Source organism: Polistes canadensis, unplaced genomic scaffold (genome assembly GCF_001313835.1).
Source record: "Polistes canadensis isolate GaletaPanama2010 unplaced genomic scaffold, ASM131383v1 scaffold_102, whole genome shotgun sequence".
In the NCBI taxonomy this organism is placed as follows: domain Eukaryota; kingdom Metazoa; phylum Arthropoda; class Insecta; order Hymenoptera; family Vespidae; genus Polistes; species Polistes canadensis.
The window spans coordinates 351,081-371,198 of NW_014569649.1; the positions used below are offsets into that span (position 1 = coordinate 351,081).

General features: G+C 32.6%; 3 protein-coding genes across 3 annotated transcripts; 2 read left to right on the forward strand and 1 right to left on the reverse strand.

The window, feature by feature from the left end:
- Positions 1–7,630: 7,630 nt before the first annotated feature.
- LOC106787482 (trypsin-3-like) lies at positions 7,631–8,959 on the forward strand. The gene is made up of 5 exons (XM_014749851.1): positions 7,631–7,712; positions 7,836–8,001; positions 8,071–8,203; positions 8,283–8,390; positions 8,510–8,959. Exons 1-5 carry the CDS (start codon positions 7,661–7,663, stop codon positions 8,804–8,806), a joined length of 756 nt encoding a protein of 251 aa, XP_014605337.1. The 5' UTR covers positions 7,631–7,660; the 3' UTR covers positions 8,807–8,959.
- A 443-nt stretch (positions 8,960–9,402) lies between these two features.
- Positions 9,403–13,255, forward strand: LOC106787477 (trypsin-3-like). Its single transcript, XM_014749847.1, has 7 exons — positions 9,403–9,448; positions 9,567–9,619; positions 9,886–9,974; positions 10,140–10,278; positions 10,378–10,494; positions 10,695–10,847; positions 13,103–13,255. The coding sequence occupies exons 1-7, from the start codon at positions 9,403–9,405 to the stop codon at positions 13,253–13,255; spliced, it is 750 nt and encodes a 249-aa protein (XP_014605333.1).
- Positions 13,256–13,644: 389 nt separating this feature from the next.
- LOC106787478 (trypsin-7-like) lies at positions 13,645–19,480 on the reverse strand. The gene is made up of 6 exons (XM_014749848.1): positions 19,434–19,480; positions 18,572–18,713; positions 14,771–14,859; positions 14,560–14,698; positions 14,013–14,276; positions 13,645–13,793 (listed from the first exon to the last, which is right to left on the reverse strand). The coding sequence occupies exons 1-6, from the start codon at positions 19,478–19,480 to the stop codon at positions 13,647–13,649; spliced, it is 828 nt and encodes a 275-aa protein (XP_014605334.1). The 3' UTR covers positions 13,645–13,646.
- Positions 19,481–20,118: the final 638 nt, after the last annotated feature.

Below are 20,118 nucleotides of genomic sequence, written 5' to 3' on the forward strand. Positions count from 1 at the left end.
ATTTGGGACATTTTGCGACGTTCATTATTCAGTGGTGGTCTCACTTAAACGTGCCACGTATCTCACCTGACGTATATGACCGTATAGAGGACATAAGTTTTCATAGCAAAGAGTGTATATTTAGTACATTTTTTTTTATGAAATGCCAAAGAATTTTAGCTAGCAGAAATAAAATGAGCTCCCATGACGTATCCTGCACATTTGGAATCGTGTTCTCGATTATTCATCGATTTTATGTCTTTTTACACATTGGATTATTAAAAAAGAAAAATTCATCTTTTAATCTTAAATTCCATTCTTTACAATTTTTTGTTATTGTACAAAAAATAATGTGTTAAAATCTGACAAGACAAATGTATCACAATACTATAAATATGTACCGAATGACACTTCTTCTTCCTCCGGTTTCAAATACGATTTTCGTTCCCTTTGCCATTACTTTAACATTTGGAAAGATCCTGAATAGCACTAGACAGGATAAGTATTCAAAAATATGCGAAAGGAAAAACTGTCACGCGTCATTTCCCTTGCTTTATTTTTCTTTCTTTCTTACATATGGAAGAGAAAATATTTTTAATACGTTGAAATTTTCTAGGACAGGAAGACATCATTTTTATTCTAGCTACTCTTAAATTCTGTCTTGTCTTTCCTGGAACAATATAATCCACAAGTAAAAGTATTTATGGCAAAACAAAAACGGGGGATTACATTTCTCCAGAACAAACTCTTCGAATACGAGATCCCTCCTGCTAGAGACTTTAGACGGTAAACAAAACGATGGATTATTCGGGAATTTACATCCCTACATTATGTAATACATAAATACAATGTAAAATTGGCAATAAGAAGACAGTCGAAGGATTATCTTTTATGCACCGTTAAGTGATTCAGGATAGTAGAAAGAGAGAGAGAGAGAGAGAGAGCGAAAGAGAGAAAGAGAGAGAGAGAGATAGAGAGTTATGAAAGAAAAACAAGACATTTAATGCGTTTAAACTCCGTAGGATGAAATACGATTCGTACTTGGTACAAAGGCTTTTCGAAATATAAGCATGATATCCTTGAAACTTCATGCATCATAATTATATTGTATATATATATATATATATATAATACATCCAACTATTCCACATTTCTTCCTTAACCTTTATTTCATACAAAACTATCATAAAAGTCTAAAATAATATTAAAATATTTTTCCATCGTAATAATAATTAGATGCGAGTTTTTTTTTACGTTCAAAGCGAATTCTTTTTAAAATGATCCTGCTATATCGTATAAATTAAAATCTTCAAGATGCCGAAATTCTCAAATTAATTCTTTGCTATAACAATGGTCAACAGAACGAAACAATGGAACAAGACAATTCGTGTTGCGGAAGGTATCGTTAGGTCAGTATGGCACCTGATGTTTCGAAGCATCCTACCGATTCACTCACACGTATTCTAACGACGACGAACATATAAGCCCGTGGAATTTCCTATCCAACAATGCCCTCTCGATCCCATGTTTTCTATCCACAGCTGATACGTTACACCGAATCGACCGCAATGATCGATTCTCGAAACGCGAATGCTAATTATTCCGGTGGTTTCTCGCTCGAGCTTTCTAATCATTCGCAAAGCTCAATTATGCATTCTGCTTTATGGCCAGCCGAGTAACCGGTCACGTTCTCTATCCTGATGTATTAGTTCACGACCGAATTCATTCTCCCGATCATTCCTATATTCCGAGATAATCGTCTAATTTCTAACAAACTAACGAACAGAGTTCCCCCACTTTCTAATTCGATTCTTAATTCAACATTCACTTACAGATTTCAATTGATTCATCGTATATCCTATCAAATATTATTTTTAATCTTTTAATATATCATAATATTATATTTTATATATATATAGCATTTTTTTTTTTTTTTTCATGTAAATCTTCTAAATATTTATTAGCGGATTTTCTAACGTTTAATAAGAAAATACAATAAATACGTAGGTAAATGTAATGAATCTTTGATTAATCGTTAATCAGTGACTGATCGATCGTTCGGTCAATTATCACAAGCCCCAATTAAACGTCGTATACTCTCGAGTCGTGTACCGAGAGGAACCATTTCGTCACTAGTTATACATATACATATATATATATATATATATATATACTACCATCCATACTCATTGCGAAACGGATCGATCGATTTTCTCACCTCCTCCCTCTCCCCATATTACCACGTGATTTTCCATAAATTACGCGCACTCACGTGAAACAAATAGGAGCGTGAACCACGGAACGATACGCCTCGCATAACATGAAATTAAAAACGGTTGGAAAGTTCTATCACTGACCGGTGACAAATTTATATCCTATCATAAGCTACCAACGCGTACATTCTATTCGATTGATCTCGTTAAGAAAGATGAAAAACTTTTTATTTTTTCTTCTTTTTTTTACACAACGATCATCCTCTATTTCAACCTTTAATTCTTCTTTAAAATACCAATAAAAAAAAAAAGCAATTTCTCACGACGAGTTAATTATATTGAAAAGGGAACTTTCTTTAATTATATAAAAAAAAAAAATCTTGTTTAATTATTTAAACTCGTCGTAAGATAAATTTTGGATCGATTTGTTTGATCCTCCTGATCAAAATAGGGAAAATGATCGTTATTGTTGGTAAAATCAACTGAAAATAATGCACGTTGACGTATCGATGCAGTTATCACTTTGTCGGATACGCGTTATCGTCTGGTCTAGTAATTTAACGTAATATAGGTTCAAAATTTGCGTCCCACGAGATACATGGACGAACGAGTGTAAACGTTAATTACGTCGATGACAGAGTAACACCGAAAGAGAGAGAGAGAGAGAGAGAGATAAAGAGAGAAAAAGCAAGGAAGAAGGATGAAGCAGGACGAAGTTACGACGTTTACACCGACCGAGATCATTTATATAGTTTTATCCTCATTATTCATCGCCCTGTCGTGTTCTTTGAGATTATTCTTTTTTTTTTCCAAACACAGGATATATACCTTGATGACGCGTATCCATAAACGAGCTTTTTTCAACATTGTTTTGTTTTTATCTCTTTCTATTTCTCTTTCTCTCTCTCTCTATACCTTTCTGTCTCTTAATTTCTCTTGTTTCATGCGTCAAACGTACGTACAAATTAATTCGAAGGATAATAACAGGCAGCATTTGGTGCTTCGCAATTCGACGATGCGTTGCTCTCGTTAGTACAACCGATCCAAAACCTATGTGGTATGTGGTAGCAGCACACAGAGCCTACTCGATTTTGGTGAAATATTCTTCCACGTGCGTGTATATAATCGAATTGGAGTTCCGAATTCGGTAGAAAAATTTTCGAAAAATACGAGCCATATACGGATTGAAAGTGAGGGGGAGATATAGAGAAAGAGAAAGAGAGAGGAAAAGTGTAGAGGAGATAATATCGGTGCAAAGCACCGATTCGTCGATTTTCACTACGTTCATTCCCATAACGTTTACGATACGCGAAAATCGAGCTGCGGTAGGTTCTCGTCGAGTGCACTAAGCGTAATACGGTTTTCTCTTGTATTATGCAAGCTACATAGCACTAATGGTCGTCGCGCACGAGCGAGATTAATTAATTTTATTACAAATAATATTATGATAGTATCACCGGATATATATGTGAACGAAAAGCAATGCGATACTTCTCGGAGAATGATCATCGATATATATTATATATATGTATGTGTGTGTGTGTGTATGTGTGTCTATGCGCGAGTGAAATAATTCATTTCAAATGAACAAAAAAACAAATGTATTACCTTTTTGATTTATTTCTTTCGAATTTCTCGTCTTGAACAAAAATCGTCAAATTATCGAGAACAAGATAAATAATTTGTTTTAACCCTAGCGCGATACAATATCACCACGTAAAAAATGCGAAATCTTCCTATAGGAAAAATATTTCGACGATATGACGGAGGTCCGTTAACTCGTGCAAATCCTCGATTTTACCTTGTAACGACGTTGACACGAGTTCTTTGCGTTACGTGACATTCCGCGTTAACGCTAGCGCGCGTTGGGATTTTATCATCGATCTTTCTCGTGGAAACAACAAAAAAAAAAAAAAAAAAAAAAAAAAAAAAGAAACAAGATGAATTCTTCTCTCTCTTTTTTTTTTTCTTTTTTCTTTTTTTATTTATTTATTTATTTCCCCGCTCCCCCGCCCCACCCCCCATCCCACCGTTAAAATCACAACGACGACGACATATCTTTTTCGACGCGATCGTTATCGTTCATTTTCGTTATCGATATAATCAATATATTGCCAATAGAGATATATGTACGATCGTTGCGAAAGAAAAGAAACATCGATTGAAGCAGAAATGTTCATTGCGTTAATATAAAATGCATAACGACATTTCGTTACTCGTAAATCGAATGAATTACGATTATCACATTTTTTTCTTTTACGATTTTCTAATTAATACAAGGTCGTACGCATATATATTAATTATCCCGATAATAATTACCTACATCTCTCTCTCTCTCTCTCTCTTTCTCTCTGAAGTACAAATCATTTCAATAGATTTGGATACTTGAACGAGTTCCGAATATTTCGAATTATTCCAATGAACAATTAAACCTTGGTATACTCGTCGGAAGAGGTTACTTGTTATTCACCTCATTGTGAATTCAAGCTGGCAATTTTCCACGGAGGATGAAATTCACGCACCGAAACGAACACCGTGTCTATCCTCTCCAATGATTTTGGCTTCTCGACGTTAAACGTGCTAGCAACGAGAAGTTGGACGGAAAAAGAGAACAAACACAAAAAAAAAAAACTTACTAGGAGGCAAGTTTAAGAGAACGGACGCACAGAAAGAGAAAGAAATAAATAAAGAGAGAAATAGAGAAAGAGAGAAAAAGAGAGAGAGAGGTATAAGGCGCCATCTTGAAAATACTTGTATCCGTTGAAGAAAAATAAAAGTCCATGACGCAGTGGAAAAATGTTCTTCTTCCTTTTTCGAACGGTCCTGCTTGCGTAGTTACAAAACGTCGACGTTGAATTATGATTTCCATGAAACTTAACTTTCTCCCCTTTTACTTTATATCTTTTTCTTTAACTTTATCCCTTTCTCTCTCCGTTGGTTTATTTCTAATGCATCGTTTTGTACAATGCAACGAAAACAATGCATACACGGTTTAATTACGAAACTTTAACTCTTTCGTATTGCCCTTATTTCCTGCTCTCAGTAAAACGTTAGATGCTCACAAATTTAAACCTTTCACTGGTTCTTTTTAACTTTTCTCTCTCTCTCTCTCTTCCTCTCCTTCTCTTTTTGTGAAGCTTTTTCTCTTCAGAGTCGACGCAAGCTCCGGAGGCCCATTGCGTCTCATCAACGGACAATGCCCGAGATAAAATATTAATACCGGCCGAATATGTAATATTCATGACCCCCGGCACCCTCTCTTCTTTTTCCTCTAGAATCTACCAATGTGCTTGTGTTTCGTTTTACTACGATGCGGACTTCCGAGATCATAGAGAAAAGATCGAAAGGGTGAACGGTGAAATAAGAAGAGGATGAAGAAGAAGAAGAGGAAGAAGAGGAAGAAGAAGGGATGCAGCGAAGCGTATTGTTAGATTTTACCAAGATCAAAATCTCGGAGGAATCCTTACTGAAAAGGATATGTACTCGACTAAGAAAGATAAAAAAAAATTTTTCGCGAATAAGTCTCACTTGAGAAATAGGGTTGAGAAAAGTCTTGTGAAATGAAAAATACCGGAGAAAAATATTATATACGCGTAAAATAGCAGCAGGATTTATAACGAAAATGAACGGGGAAACGAGTTCTACGAGGGTAAAAAAAAAAAAAGAAAAAAAAAAAACCAAAAAAAAAGAGAATAAATAAATCGTATAATAAATAAAAAATTCAAATAAAAGTTAAAATCGTCCCGAGAGATTTCTCTGGAAGTACGTACCGCTAATGTGATTTTGTGAAAATCTTTTTTTCCAATAAATTATATGAAAAAAAAAAAAAAAGAAAAAAAAAGGATGAGAGTGAAAATTGCATACGCCACATAACGTGTGTCCCCGGTGTGCAGTAATCACTCTCGAAATCCTTTGTGTAACCGGAAGAGAGAGAGAAAGAGAAACGAATGGAAGGGATGCAGGAAGGATGCAAGATGGTCGCTCGAATGTCCAGTCGGAGAATCCTCCTAGGATATAACTCGTTAGTCCTTTCACGACAGACTTATGGCACCCAGGACCGTTCCCGTTCACAGAAGTTACATCGCCCCAGCCAAACTCCGGCAAGGATCTTCACTTCCTTCCGTTCAAATTGCATCAGCAGCGTCTTCACCGATCTCAGACTTTCTTTTTCATTGCTCCTGAAATTTTCGAAACGTCTTCCTGTAGAAAAATAAGAAATAAAATCGTTACTCTTTCCCCACTATCCGATGAAATCCCGGGAGAGAGAAAAAGAGAAATCCCTAACGAATATGAACAAAGTTTTATTATTTTGTATTTCTTTACGACTGTCTGTCCTCTTTAGAAATAAATTAATGTATTGATTAAAATGTGAATCCTTACAAAAATACAATAATAAATTATATTTGATATAACCTGTTTACGTTCTAATTGTAAATAATTTTTATTTGTTTTATATTTCTATCTTTATCTTTCTCATTTTAACACCATACCACATAAAAGCAAAAGAATAAATCATAATTCAAATCATTTTCACAAGGCTATGGTACTCCTTTTTAAATGAATTTCACGCTTCCATTGACGCTGAACGACGATATTCTCAAGTACGAGTCGAAGACAGCTGCCAAGGACACGTATCCTACACGGTAACAGGAAGAGAATTTTGAGAAGGATGAGGAGAGTCGAGTATTTCGATGACAGAGGAAGAGAAGAGAAGAGAGGAGAGGAGAGGAGAGGAGAGGAGAGGAGAGGAGAAGACAACAAGGAAAGCAGGAAACAGCCTGTCGTCCCGAAGATTTGATTTATATGTTAATGGCCAAACCGTGGTCACGAGTTTGCTTGCTTACTTGATACGAATTCCGGCATAACTTTATTTGCTTGCAACTATCAGACAAATATGACGTATCAGTAAACATCACGATGAAACAATATATACCATAATTGTTTGAAAAAATAATATTGAACAAGTTGTGTAATATAAAATGTCATTTGGTATAAGAATATTTCGTAGAAATATTGTAAATCAAGGAAAAACCTGACACGAGATAAAATCAATTGATATAGATAGAACGAAAGACATTTAATTATTGTTCAATTAATTTGATTAAAAAAAGTTAAAAAACAATCAATAGTATTATCGAAGATTTCAAAGAAAAAGTTATTTTATTTGTACAAACTATTATGATGATAATTCAAAGATAAGGTAGCATGAGTTAGCCATAAAGGAAACTTGACAAATAAAAAATACGATTCACTATCAATGCACATAATCATTACTTTTGTTCTTCTTTTTTATACAATTTTCTTGGCAAACCTAATCATTATTAATCAGTAAACCAATAAAAATATAAACTTTAAATTAAAAATTCAATATATTGTTGCAGGTTAGATAAGATTAAGTTTTATTGAAAATGTAGGGAGAATCGAAAGTATAAAAGCTTCTACTAATCGACAAACTTAACTCTTGCAAAATGTCGCGAAATCTGTTTATTATTTTCGCTGCCCTCTTTGCGGTATGTTTCGGTGAGTGTTATAGTGAATTTAATTAAATTTAAGAGTACTGTTATATTTAATATTATTATAAACTTTCTTAATAATTATTAAATATATATTTTCAAATTTGTAATTAATTCAACGACATTATAGGCTCTTCGTTGATCCCACGGTTACCGGATCATCGAATCGTAGGTGGAAAACCAGTTAGTATTCTTGAACACCCTTATCAAGCAAGATTGTTAGTGTATAATAGTCACACATGTGGTGCATCTATAATTAGTCAAAAATGGGTCATAACTGCTGCACATTGCACACGGTAATTTTGTTTACATTGAAAAGTAATCGTAAAATACCACGATTATTAATACTATTTTATAAATTTCAGTTATCCAATAAGTAGTTATTATGTATCAGTAGGCAGCAGTGCGAACTATGGTATTAAATTTTCTGTAAACAGAATTATATCTCATCCAATGTTTAACCCTAAAACCTTAGATTACGATGTCAGTCTTGTTGAGGTATATATAAATGATATATAAAAAAGTTATATAAATAATTTAATTTTAAGTAATTACTTTTCGATATATTTGGTCTTAGATCAAGGGAACAATAGGGTTAAGTAGTGTAACACAACCCATAGTACTTGCAACCTCCGAACCAAGAAATGGTGCTATAGTGAATATTACTGGATGGGGTGCATTATCGGTATGCAATCAATCTTTAATTTCATAAAAATAATTACAGTAAAGCTTGTGTGTATCTGTATGTCACGACTTTAATTGTTCATTTATTTTATGCGCGGATGAATAATATATTAATTACAGGAATCAGGCAATAGTCCAAGCATTTTACAAGCAGTTAGTGTACCCATTGTAAATAGAGTTCGTTGTCAAAATGCTTACGACGGTTTTGCCAATGTTACCGAAAGAATGATTTGTGCCGGTGTGGAACAAGGTGGTAAAGATTCCTGTCAAGGTGACTCTGGAGGACCACTTTCAGCAAATGGTACACTTTATGGAATTGTTTCATGGGGATATGGATGTGCTCGACCACGTTATCCAGGTGTATATACTAACGTTGCACTTTTACGCTCGTGGATTGCAAAAATGAGTGGCATTTAATATGATTTAAAATAATTACAAAAACTTGCGTGTGTCTATAACCCATTCAAATTAAACTAATAATACAAAATAATAATGCTAAATTTCATTATCTTTATATAGAAATAAATAAAAAAGAATAATTTAACGTAACAATAAAATGTTAATATAGTTGTTAATTCTATCTTTCTAAGATTCCCTGTCATAATAAAATATATAAGATTTATAATTATATATTATATATTACACTGATAAAAATTGTAACTGGTATGTATCCAATTTACGAATGATTACGACATAATATCGCTACATCTCGAAATGATACGATATCTCATCAAACATTTGGCTTATTTATAATACTACGAAAAATACCTAAAGAGAATAAAATTTTATCTACAAACACTATTTCGGTGTTGACACGATGAAGAAGTTACGTCGGAGATCTGAAATAAACACATTCTTTCGGGCTTACACGAAAAACGTTTTTCATAAGCCCTAAAAATCGATAATGTCCAAAAACAATTTTATCTGCGATGTTTAATTCAGTTTTGTGAGTTAAAGAGGTGCGAGATATTTCTGCGCGTGCTATCATCGAGGTGTGATCGATTGTCAACAAAATGACATTAAAAATTATTCTCCTGGTTTGTGCTATCTTCGCTGAGAGTAAGTCTGAATTTTTCTTTTTTCTTTTTTTCTCCCAAATCGATTCGAATTATTTCAGAAAAATATTTTTATAATCATTATGGATATATATATATATGACGTGTGTATCTATGTATAGTTTTTATCCTTGGAGAAACCAGAAAAGTATCCATCTACGAGTATTCGTATCACGTAAGTCTGTAAAATATTTTATCAATTAATATTGTGCTATAATTATTTTTGTATATATGTAAATTATAATTAATACTTATCTATGTATTATCCTATAATTTATATACTCTTTATATCCTTTGAACAATAATAATAACTTTAAAAGATAGCAAACACGTTCGAGAATCAAATTATTTTTCTTTCAAAACTCTAAAATTTAACTTGTATCCAAATATTTATTTGTATTAACAATGCATAATTAAAAACTGTTATTTTCTCATTTTAAGGTGTCTGTTCAAAAATTTGGAAAGCATATATGTAGTGGCGCTTTAATATACGAATCCTGGATTTTAACCACAGCATCCTGTGTATTCAAGTACATATATATCTCTTCTATATTACATTTTTCACTAATAAATGAATTGTTATTTATTCGATTTAATGCTCAAAGAAAAACATGTTTTCGGAGTTTCTACTTTGTTTCATAACTTAAACAGAAGACTCGTACAATCCGATTCTGAACAAATACCATTGTTTTTAGTTTGAAGCCATCCGAGATCAAAATACGCGTTCGTTCTGAATCTTTGATAAAGGATGGAGATGATTTGGATGTTGATAACATCGTTATCCATAATCATTTTGACAAATGTATTAATTTTAACGACATAGCTTTAATAAGGGTACGTATAATTAAAGACTAAAATATCACTAAATGGATAATTTAATTAATATTAATAAAAAGAAAAAGAAAACATAATTTAGTTAAATCTCTTATTTAGTTGAAAATACCGGCACTGTTTGGGCCAAAATTACAACCAATCAGTTTGCCAGGAAGTGCTGATTATTTTATCAAAGATAACACCACTGTTTTCGTTACTGGATGGCAACGAAAATTAGTAAGTCAATTTAATTAATTATACACAATTATTCTCTAACATAAGTAATAAAAATAAGATCGATTAATTAATCATTTACATGATAAATCCATGATATTAAAATTCTACGAATTCATTATTTTCACCTCATTAAAGCCAAAACCTTTTATTCGTTTCTGATATTTAATTATTCAATATCATACATTATGATTAATTTTTAGTCGCAAAATATACCCATCGAAAGTGAGTTATCGGTAATAAGCGTGATGACCGTAAATCAGGAAAAATGTAGTTCCGTGATGCCAAGTTACCAACCACTCTCCAAGAACATGCTTTGTGCTGGTAACATGACTAAGGGATTGGAAACGTGTCAGGTAAGAGAATTTATTTAAGATATAGATGAATAAAAAAGATAGTCAAGAAAAAAGAGTGAAAAACAGAAGAAAACCGATGATCGCTAAGCATCCAGTAGTATTATAAATGCTTTCAAGAGGTTTCTTGACCCCAACTAGATGCTAAACGTTAAACGCACGTATGATCGTGGTGTATATTACACATGTACATACTAAGCGTCTATATAAAAATACGTACGTATGTATTATACCTATAATACATACTTACCGATACCAAGCACGTTCGGGTGTCAGAAGCAGAGGTTAAGGAACAATAGGGGACTTTACTATGAAAAGCACGCCTTTTAGTTTCTTTTCTTTTCATTCTTTCTTTCTCTTTCTCTTTATCTCCGTCTGATAAGAAAAACTTTTCAACGTTTTACACCTTATTGTTTGAATAAAATCACGGTATTATATATATATATATATATATATATATATATATATATATGTGTACATATATACATAAATCATTTCCGGCAAAACATTTGATAATGATACAATATTATTCTATTTGTAATTATATCTAAAAATAAAAATATTATAAACATAAAAAAATCTTATCTGATATATATAATATAAATCAAATATGGTATCTAACGAAGTGATATCTCAAGTACCTACATGTATCGCGATAAATATTATTTCCAAATAGATAGGAAAATCAAAGATAGAAAAGTAACTTGTTTGATCGACAAACGAAACTACCACGAATTCCCTTTCTATCAGAGATAAAAGTAATTTCCTCGTGACCTAGACGCGCTATCATTCTATGTCGTGTATATATACCCACAAAAATGGATGCACGTGTCTCTTGGTCATGATCGATGTACCACACAATCAACTAATACACGAACAATTTTGTTCTCTGTGATTGTTACTGTGACGTATTAGATAACCACTGTCATTTGTCAAACGATTTAAACGATTTTTTTTTCTTTCCCAACGTACCGCCGCGGCTTTCCGCTAGAGAGAGAGAAAAAAAAAACACTCACAATTTAATTACTATTTTACAAGTTAACACGAACGACTGGGGGAAGAAGGAGGGGGGGGGGGTGATTTTATTGAAGCACTTGAAAAAAACTAGCGCGAAAAAAATGTAATCAAATATAAAATCGCGGGATGAAATTTGATAAAAAGGGCGGCGCGGAAAAGAGAAAAAAATTTATTATCGACCATTTTGCCAGTATTCGGTATATAAATGTGGAAAATAAAAAAACAAATATTAGGAGAAAAAAAAAAGAAATAGAAAAGAAAGAAAGAAAGAAAGAAAGAAAAGAAAAAAAAAAAACAATCACCACCATCTCTATATTTTGTACCTATATCCGTGTTCACACTTCAGCGCATAGCTATGATAAAAATAAAAGGTCGTCGCGCGCGTCTGTCTGTCTGTCCTAGAGATTCGCGCTTTTTATTCCATGAAAATTGGTTTTTATTCGATCAACACGTTTTCAAAGGATTTAAACGAAAGCACGCGCAAGCACCACTCGCATCGTCGTGGAGAGACCCTCTTCGAATTCTCTGTATTCGAAAGCCCCCAGCATTTGAAATGGCGCGGTGATAACGTTAATTTCGAAAGTATCCCAACGATATATCCGTAAATGGACTCTTTGTGCTAGATTCATGCAGGTTGAACCTCTAACGATACTCCAGCGTCCTCTTGAAAAGTACTCTCAAACGAGAGAAGAGGAAGAGCTTTGGGAATGCTTAAGAGAGCCTTCTTGAATACAGAATACGGACTACGGAATCGAAATTGAATATTATTGAAAGAATATAATGGTGGCGGCGTGACGATAAAGTGGCAAAATTTATTTCCTTAATAAAATCGTCAAACCTGATATGCGCGTCAACAGAGACTCGCATTCATTCTATTCGTTCGAAATTTGGCGAAAATACACCCATGAATCTCTCTTTCCCTTTCTTTATCCCTCTCTCTCTCTCTCTCTCTCTCTCTCTCTCTCTTTCCCTGTCTGCGATAAGAAATTCCAATGTCGATTCTACCAAACGTCACGTTTTATTGATCTTTCTATTATTGTTAAACAATAATACCAAGTCAATACGAGAACGTCAGTGTAAACGTTGAGATCGATTCGATCTCGTTGCAAGTATTTACTCAAGAATTATGGCCAAAATTGAAGAGCGACGTTCGAGTTATTCGCAAACAATGGATGAGCAAGGAGAATTAATCCGAACACGATCTTGATCATTTACCGAAATCGTCTCACGTATGTTTGTAGGGAGATCTAGGAGCACCTCTCATGGTAGACCAGATGCTGATTGGGATTCTATCCTATGGATTAGGATGTGAAACTATGCTACATCCTGGTGTCTATACCCGTATCAGTAATTACCTCAAGTGGATTGCTTCGAATTCGGGCGTTCACAACTAAATTACTAAATAAAATAATCAAATATATTATATGGAAAAAATTATAGTTCACGAGTATATATCTGATAACAATGTATACATACAAGATAGTAATAATTAGATATATATGTGTGTGATAATAAAGATATAAAAAAATAAACTTATATCAGAAACTTTCTTATATCATATATTAATATTAATTATTGAATAATACAATTGTAGTGTCATTTATACAATATATTTCAAATAACAGAAATACTTATTTGTTTGTTAGAGAAGGAGATCTAGAGTTTTATAAATTACTAATCTTAGTTTTACTATATTTGAATCTTCCAAGTATAACTTTTAAACAAAAATATTCTATACATTATAGATATTTTAATTTTTTTCTCCAAAAGTATCTATCCCACGTCTTATACTTTAGAATATCTAGCTATCCAAGATCTAAAAGCTGCTACTCTTGTATAAACACCAGGATATAACGGTTCTGCGCATCCGTAACCCCAAGATACAATGCCAATTAATATCCCTTGTTGTACTAATGGTCCTCCACTGTCGCCCTAAAATAAGGAATTAAGATGCAATAAGACATGTATTAAAATCATTATGAAAGTATGTAAGAACATTATTCCAAAATAATTTACCGAAATAAATATTATTAAATCAAATTGATATTCTAAATAATATGTAAGAAAAAGAAATGATTAATAAACTTATATATATATATATATATACTTATTCAAAATTAATTGTTACTTTATTTATTTTTAGCGAATTACCTGACAAGCATCTTTTCCACCAACATTTACATAACCAGCACACAACATCCTTGAAGTAATTGCACGACTTTTATACAAGTACGAACAATTGGAATTCGAAACGATTGGCACCCTTACTTCGCGTAATTTATCAGTCACTACACCATCCTTTTTGAAAACTCCCCAGCCCGTCACATCGGCCTTAGTACCTGCCTTATACTGATCCGTAATTTTTGGTAACAATACGGGTTTTATATTGTAATCAAAACGAAGTGGCTTCTCTAACTATAATTGCAATTATATTAGAACTTAAATTAAATGTCCTTATGACAAAATAATGATCAAGAAATAAAATCTTTATTACAATAAAATATATAGTATACGGAAGTATCGATTAGAACCTTTGGAAACTGTTAATTGCAAGTAACCTTACCCCCCCCCCCCATTAATGGTAATAATCTTTATGTAAACGAAAAGGATATTTGATATTATTTTCATGAAATAAACTTCAATTAAAAGAGATTATCCGAAGTTCGTAAAAATAAATTTCTAAACAATAAATACTTACTTGAATCAATGCAATATCATAATCCGAATTACGCGGATTATAAAACCCATGCATTAAAATTTTCTTAGCACGAAGCACCGTACCTATCTTTTTTAAATCCGATACTCCTGCTTTTATCGATATATATCCTGCGAATGAACTACGAGAAAAGGAACAATTTTCAAAACTTATTTATGCGAATAACCTATTCATAAAAACCAGAAATACTGACCCTTTTACGCAGTGAGCAGCTGTGATAACCCATTCTTCGTTAATAATAGCACCACCGCAAATGTGACGATCATTAAATCGAATGGACACCTATGAATTCAATCAGATATAATATGATTATATTTAACTATACTTATACTTATGAGTATATTCATAACAAGAATCTCTCTCTCTCTCTCTCTCTCTCTCTCTCTCTCTCTCTCTCTCTCTCAATTAAACTTTGATATAAAATTATTTGATCAAATACAAATTCGATCGAATTTTCGACTACAACTGTATAAACGATGTAATTATGAGAGATAAAATGTAATAAAACAAAAAATAATTAAAATAAATCTTTGAACTTATCGTCACATTAAATGAAGTATGGTAATCTAATTGATCCGTTTAGATATACCAAATAACGGATCGACAACTCGTAATAGTATGTAACGTATGTTCAGGTTTCTAGTCCCGTATAGAGAAACTACACAGTAACATAGGTATAATATTTGTCTCGCCGGGTACGCCCCGAGGACTTCGATTCGACGATCGTCGCTTAACTAGTTAATAATTGTCCGAAACACTCACTTGGTAGGGGTGCTGATAAATACTGGTCTGTCGGCCTCCAACAATGCGACCCTCGTCGTCTAAAATGCCGAATTATCCAGATCAATATTTCGCCAAGAATTGTTGTCGAGTAATTGTCGTCTATTAATGACAACAACTCGATAACTCGACTTACGATTTCGTTTTCGACAAAAAAAAGTAACGACATTTCATTTTTATTATATATTATATTCGACAATCAAAGAAAAAGAAAAAAGGGAATACTAAGTAACAATACGTACAATCCCAATTAAGATCCTGAGAAATAACCAGCTGTACGAGGAGAAAAAGATACGACGACAGGATGAGTCGATTATGCATGATGAAAGAAACGAGTCAAGACAAAAGCCAGGAAAGAACTACCTCTCTGTCGTTTAGCTCAATTCTCTTATATTTCGATATTTCGAAATCCGTGTTGATAGACGTCAGTATTCATTTTGAATCATAGAATTGATTTTTTCGTAACCTTCTTATCAAAATATTTAATGAACCGTTCTACGTGTGTTAAATAAAACAAAATTTCGTTATTTTCCAAATTATAACAAACACGCACCGTTTTATTTACCATTAGAAACATATAATGACGTCATGAACAATGATACCAATCTCAAAGGTGAAGTGTTTGGCAGCTCGATCGTACAAATACCGGAGAAATCCAATGACGTAATTACACGTTATATTCCTATAGACTACCGAAGTTCCGAGGTATTTAACATCTAGAAACTTCCTTCACGATGAGAAATACCATGATGAGATTACACAAGGGTAAATGTAAAATTACGAATCGGTACACGTATACTAGCCAAGATGCGAGGACAGCGTAAACTCTAACAAAACGTTTCCGTGCTTAGGTTATATCTCATTGTTATCTCAGTGAGAGTGGATATACGGAAATAGTGCATGCAAGCTGCTGAACTAGTAGGAAAGCAAGCAGCTAGATATCCAGGTAATATCGATTGCTTACCAACCATAATGGGCATTGCATTAGTATGCCATGGCCGGTATGATTCTTAACGACTCGAAGGGCGCAAGGTGAACCGAGGAAAGAAGAGAAGAGATGTTTGAACCTTAGCCCTTCCTTCCATGTATTATCCTACGAAGAAGACGACGATCACCGTATCACGTACAATAGCAATGCTCTTTATGTGCCAACATTCTAGGGCCAAAGGAAAGCATCGCCATTTCGTGCTGTCCTTTACGAGTCAGCCATCTGTGCAAGAGCTTGCAAAACCGTTTATGCAAGGTCACACCGTGACGAAATTCGGAACACGTTCGCGTCAGCTCGAGAATTAATAATTCCGAATGACGACAAGGATAAGCGTTTAAGGTCGAACGGATTTTTCCCTTCCTAAATTTTACTGCTATTTCGTGAGTACTTTACTTTACCTGCCTCGACATTTCAATGCTGGGGAATTCCATACTTAAAAAGCACACGAGTTAGAAGGGTATGCTTTTATTATGCTATGATAACCCAATGTGATATTCAAAATATGAAATCACGTTTTTTCGGTCATCGATGCATATACAGTTAAACGTACCTGATTTTTTCAAAATATAATATTTCGAGATAATCGTAGAAAATATCATACTTCTAATTTAAAATACTATAAATGAAAAAACTCAACGAGTATATCGACGTGATCGATAACTTTTATAAAATAGTAATACTGTAATCCTCACATACGATGTAGATACTAGATACATTATTCAGTGTATTAATTACAAATGAAGATTTATTTAATTCTTCTTTTCACAAAGATTAAAAATTGAAATCTTTCATTTTATATAACTGATTTTAAGAATGTTAAACGATTATCGATTATCGAACTATTAATCATCGAAGAAATTTATTATCGACGCCGGAGTTAGTTTCGTTTCGTTTCGTTCGAAAAGAACGCGAATGAATCTCAACGATTGTCGACGACGTAATGCCATTCTCTCGAGGAAAGAATACCAACCGGAAATCTGTCCTTAAGATAATCGACTTTCATTGTTTCCTTGAAAGCCATTTAAACTTCCCTGCAAATCAAGCTCCGATATTTTTCAATACGCTACGACGATATCGAGAACGTATTACGTAATTATCCTCATACCTAACGCATAACAACCACGAATCATTGTTAATCTGAAGTTAATTTCACGAAAAAGTCCTTTAATGATGAGTGCCATACTCAAAACTACAATTATTCTCTATATTCTTTTTTTTTTAACTTCGATATCTGTTAATAGATTTATCAAAAGAGAGATTTAAAATTATTGATTTCCTATACAAATAGAAAGAAAAATTTGATATGGCACTCACATTAAAGTCAACGTTTTTTTTTGTATAATTTTGTAATATGATAAAAGAATATTTACCGACAATTTATATATTATACATTAAAATAATACGTAAAAGATAGTTTCATATAAAAATCGATTGATAAAAAAAAGTTAAATAAGTTAATTATATTTTACGATTCTCGGTAATTCGATTTGCATGATTTATGAACCATTTCAAATAAGATTTAATTCTAGAAATATTAAATGACAAATTTAATTTTACAATATTCCATTTTCTAAGTTTATTTGGTTTTCCTTTATATTAATTAGACAATTTTGATTTCCTCTTTTGAAATTTGCCAAGTGAACGAAAATACGATCTAAATTTGAAACTCTGGTATCAACAAGAGAAGTAGGTAACCCTTTCGAATGACTCACAGTTTGCCAATCGAAATCCGGCAAACGTTCGACCAGCCAGAAGGAATGTTTGTTGTGACAACCGGACTATGTCGGCGATCGGCAAACCCCCACTATTTGCACAAATCGCCGGTAATCAGTCTCAACGAGCGTCATCGTCCCAAAACTAACTCAACGTGAGGAACGTGTACCCTTTAGTTGGAATGATATATTCTACAAGAGAGAAAAAATCTCACCGTCTTTTCCTATCCCACGACGATGGCATTGATTCCATCTGACACGTTTGCGTTCACCGGAAGGTAATTTCACTATCTTCACGTTGCTAAAACTCAACGTCAGCTCTGATGTTAACAAACAAAAAATACAATTTAGAACATTTTTATACAAATGGTATGTTTTCTTTGCATTTTACTAAAGATGATGGATAGCAGGTAAGATAAAATTTGTGCTAAGAAATTCGACTAACGGTCAAGATAAAGTAATGTAATAAAGTTTAACAAAAAAATTTCAAAAGCCTTCATTCTATACTGCTCACCTTTATCAAGTCAACGTCATAATCGAAAGTATGACCGTCATAAAGATTCTGTGGAATGACTTGAGCTATATTCTTGATGAGCGTACCATCTTTAGCATAATAAGTATTTCCAACATGAATGGAAAGTGCTTTGGTTAGTACACTATAAAAAACAAACAAAAAAAAATGAAAAAGAAAGAACAAGATAACGGAAAAATCAACAATTTTAAATTTCCAATATTAAATGTCTATTAATATTATTTGCATAGCACTATAAAAAGAAAAATCTAATATAACTTGAATAAAATTAATTATAGGAATTTCAAATAATAAATAATATTTGTACAAACTTATCGGCGTAATGTGTGTGCAGCAGTTAATATCCATAATTTACTTATTATCGAACCACTGTAGTAAAGCTTATTTTTATAAATGATAGCTACATTAAATAAAATACAAAATCTAAATTAAATATATCTATTATAGCACTTAAGAATATTCCAATGACATAAATATACATACATCCTGATTTATTAATTAATTGCATAATATTTAATAAATATATTTAAAATAAAAATTCATTTTTACGTGTTCAGGACACTTCTAATTGTTTATACCATATTTAACAAAAATTCTTGTATTAATAAAACAATTGGGAAAAAAGTATTTATATTTACTTAATACTGATGTGCATTTATATCCTAATAATCGTTCCTACTATAATTCTATTATTTCTATCACTTGGTGCAAAAAGCGAAATTAATAAAGAAGATTGTACAACTTCTTTCTTATTTGAATTGCAATCCATAAACTGATCTGACAACAGTCATATTTTTAAATCAACTTGATGTGATTCGATTCGCGATTACCGATAACAAATCACTCTTTAATACTGATAGCGTTAACTGATTCACTTGAATTATTTGACATCCTGTTTGTCGAATTTCTGCGAAAGATATCTTCAAATATTTCTTTTAAAAATGCTACGTAATTAATATTTATACATAAAATAATATTTCTAAAATCAATTTATTAATTTTGCTTGATACAAAAATCAATTTATTCAAACAAACAAAAATAGTAGGATTCATAAACGAAATACCAATGAGCTTAAAATATAGTAAAAAAAAAAAACAAATGGATCCTTAGAAAATATTCTTTCCATCGTCAAATGTGCTCCTAGGGATAATGTAACTTTGTCGTGAGAGAATTTTTCCCATTAAAGCAAAAATAGCAGAAATATTTCAAATGATAAAGTTAGATCGTAAACCAGGTATACAGAGTGCATCCGAACGGATAGTAAAACCAGATAGAAAGGGGCGAGAAGTTAGTGCCAAAAAAAAAGGAGTAACATGTAAAAAAATTGTGTCACGAGTTGATGTCCGAATGATGCCAAGTTCAAAAAATTGTCATAGGAATGCATTTTCTTTTAACATAATAATTAAAAATCTTTGAATTAGTTTATATATTTTCAGCAATAATAAGTCGAAGAATTCGTAAGGGTTTAGAACAAAACGGCGATCAAATTAGCAAGAATTTAATAAAAAGTTGTAAAAAAAAGGTCTTAA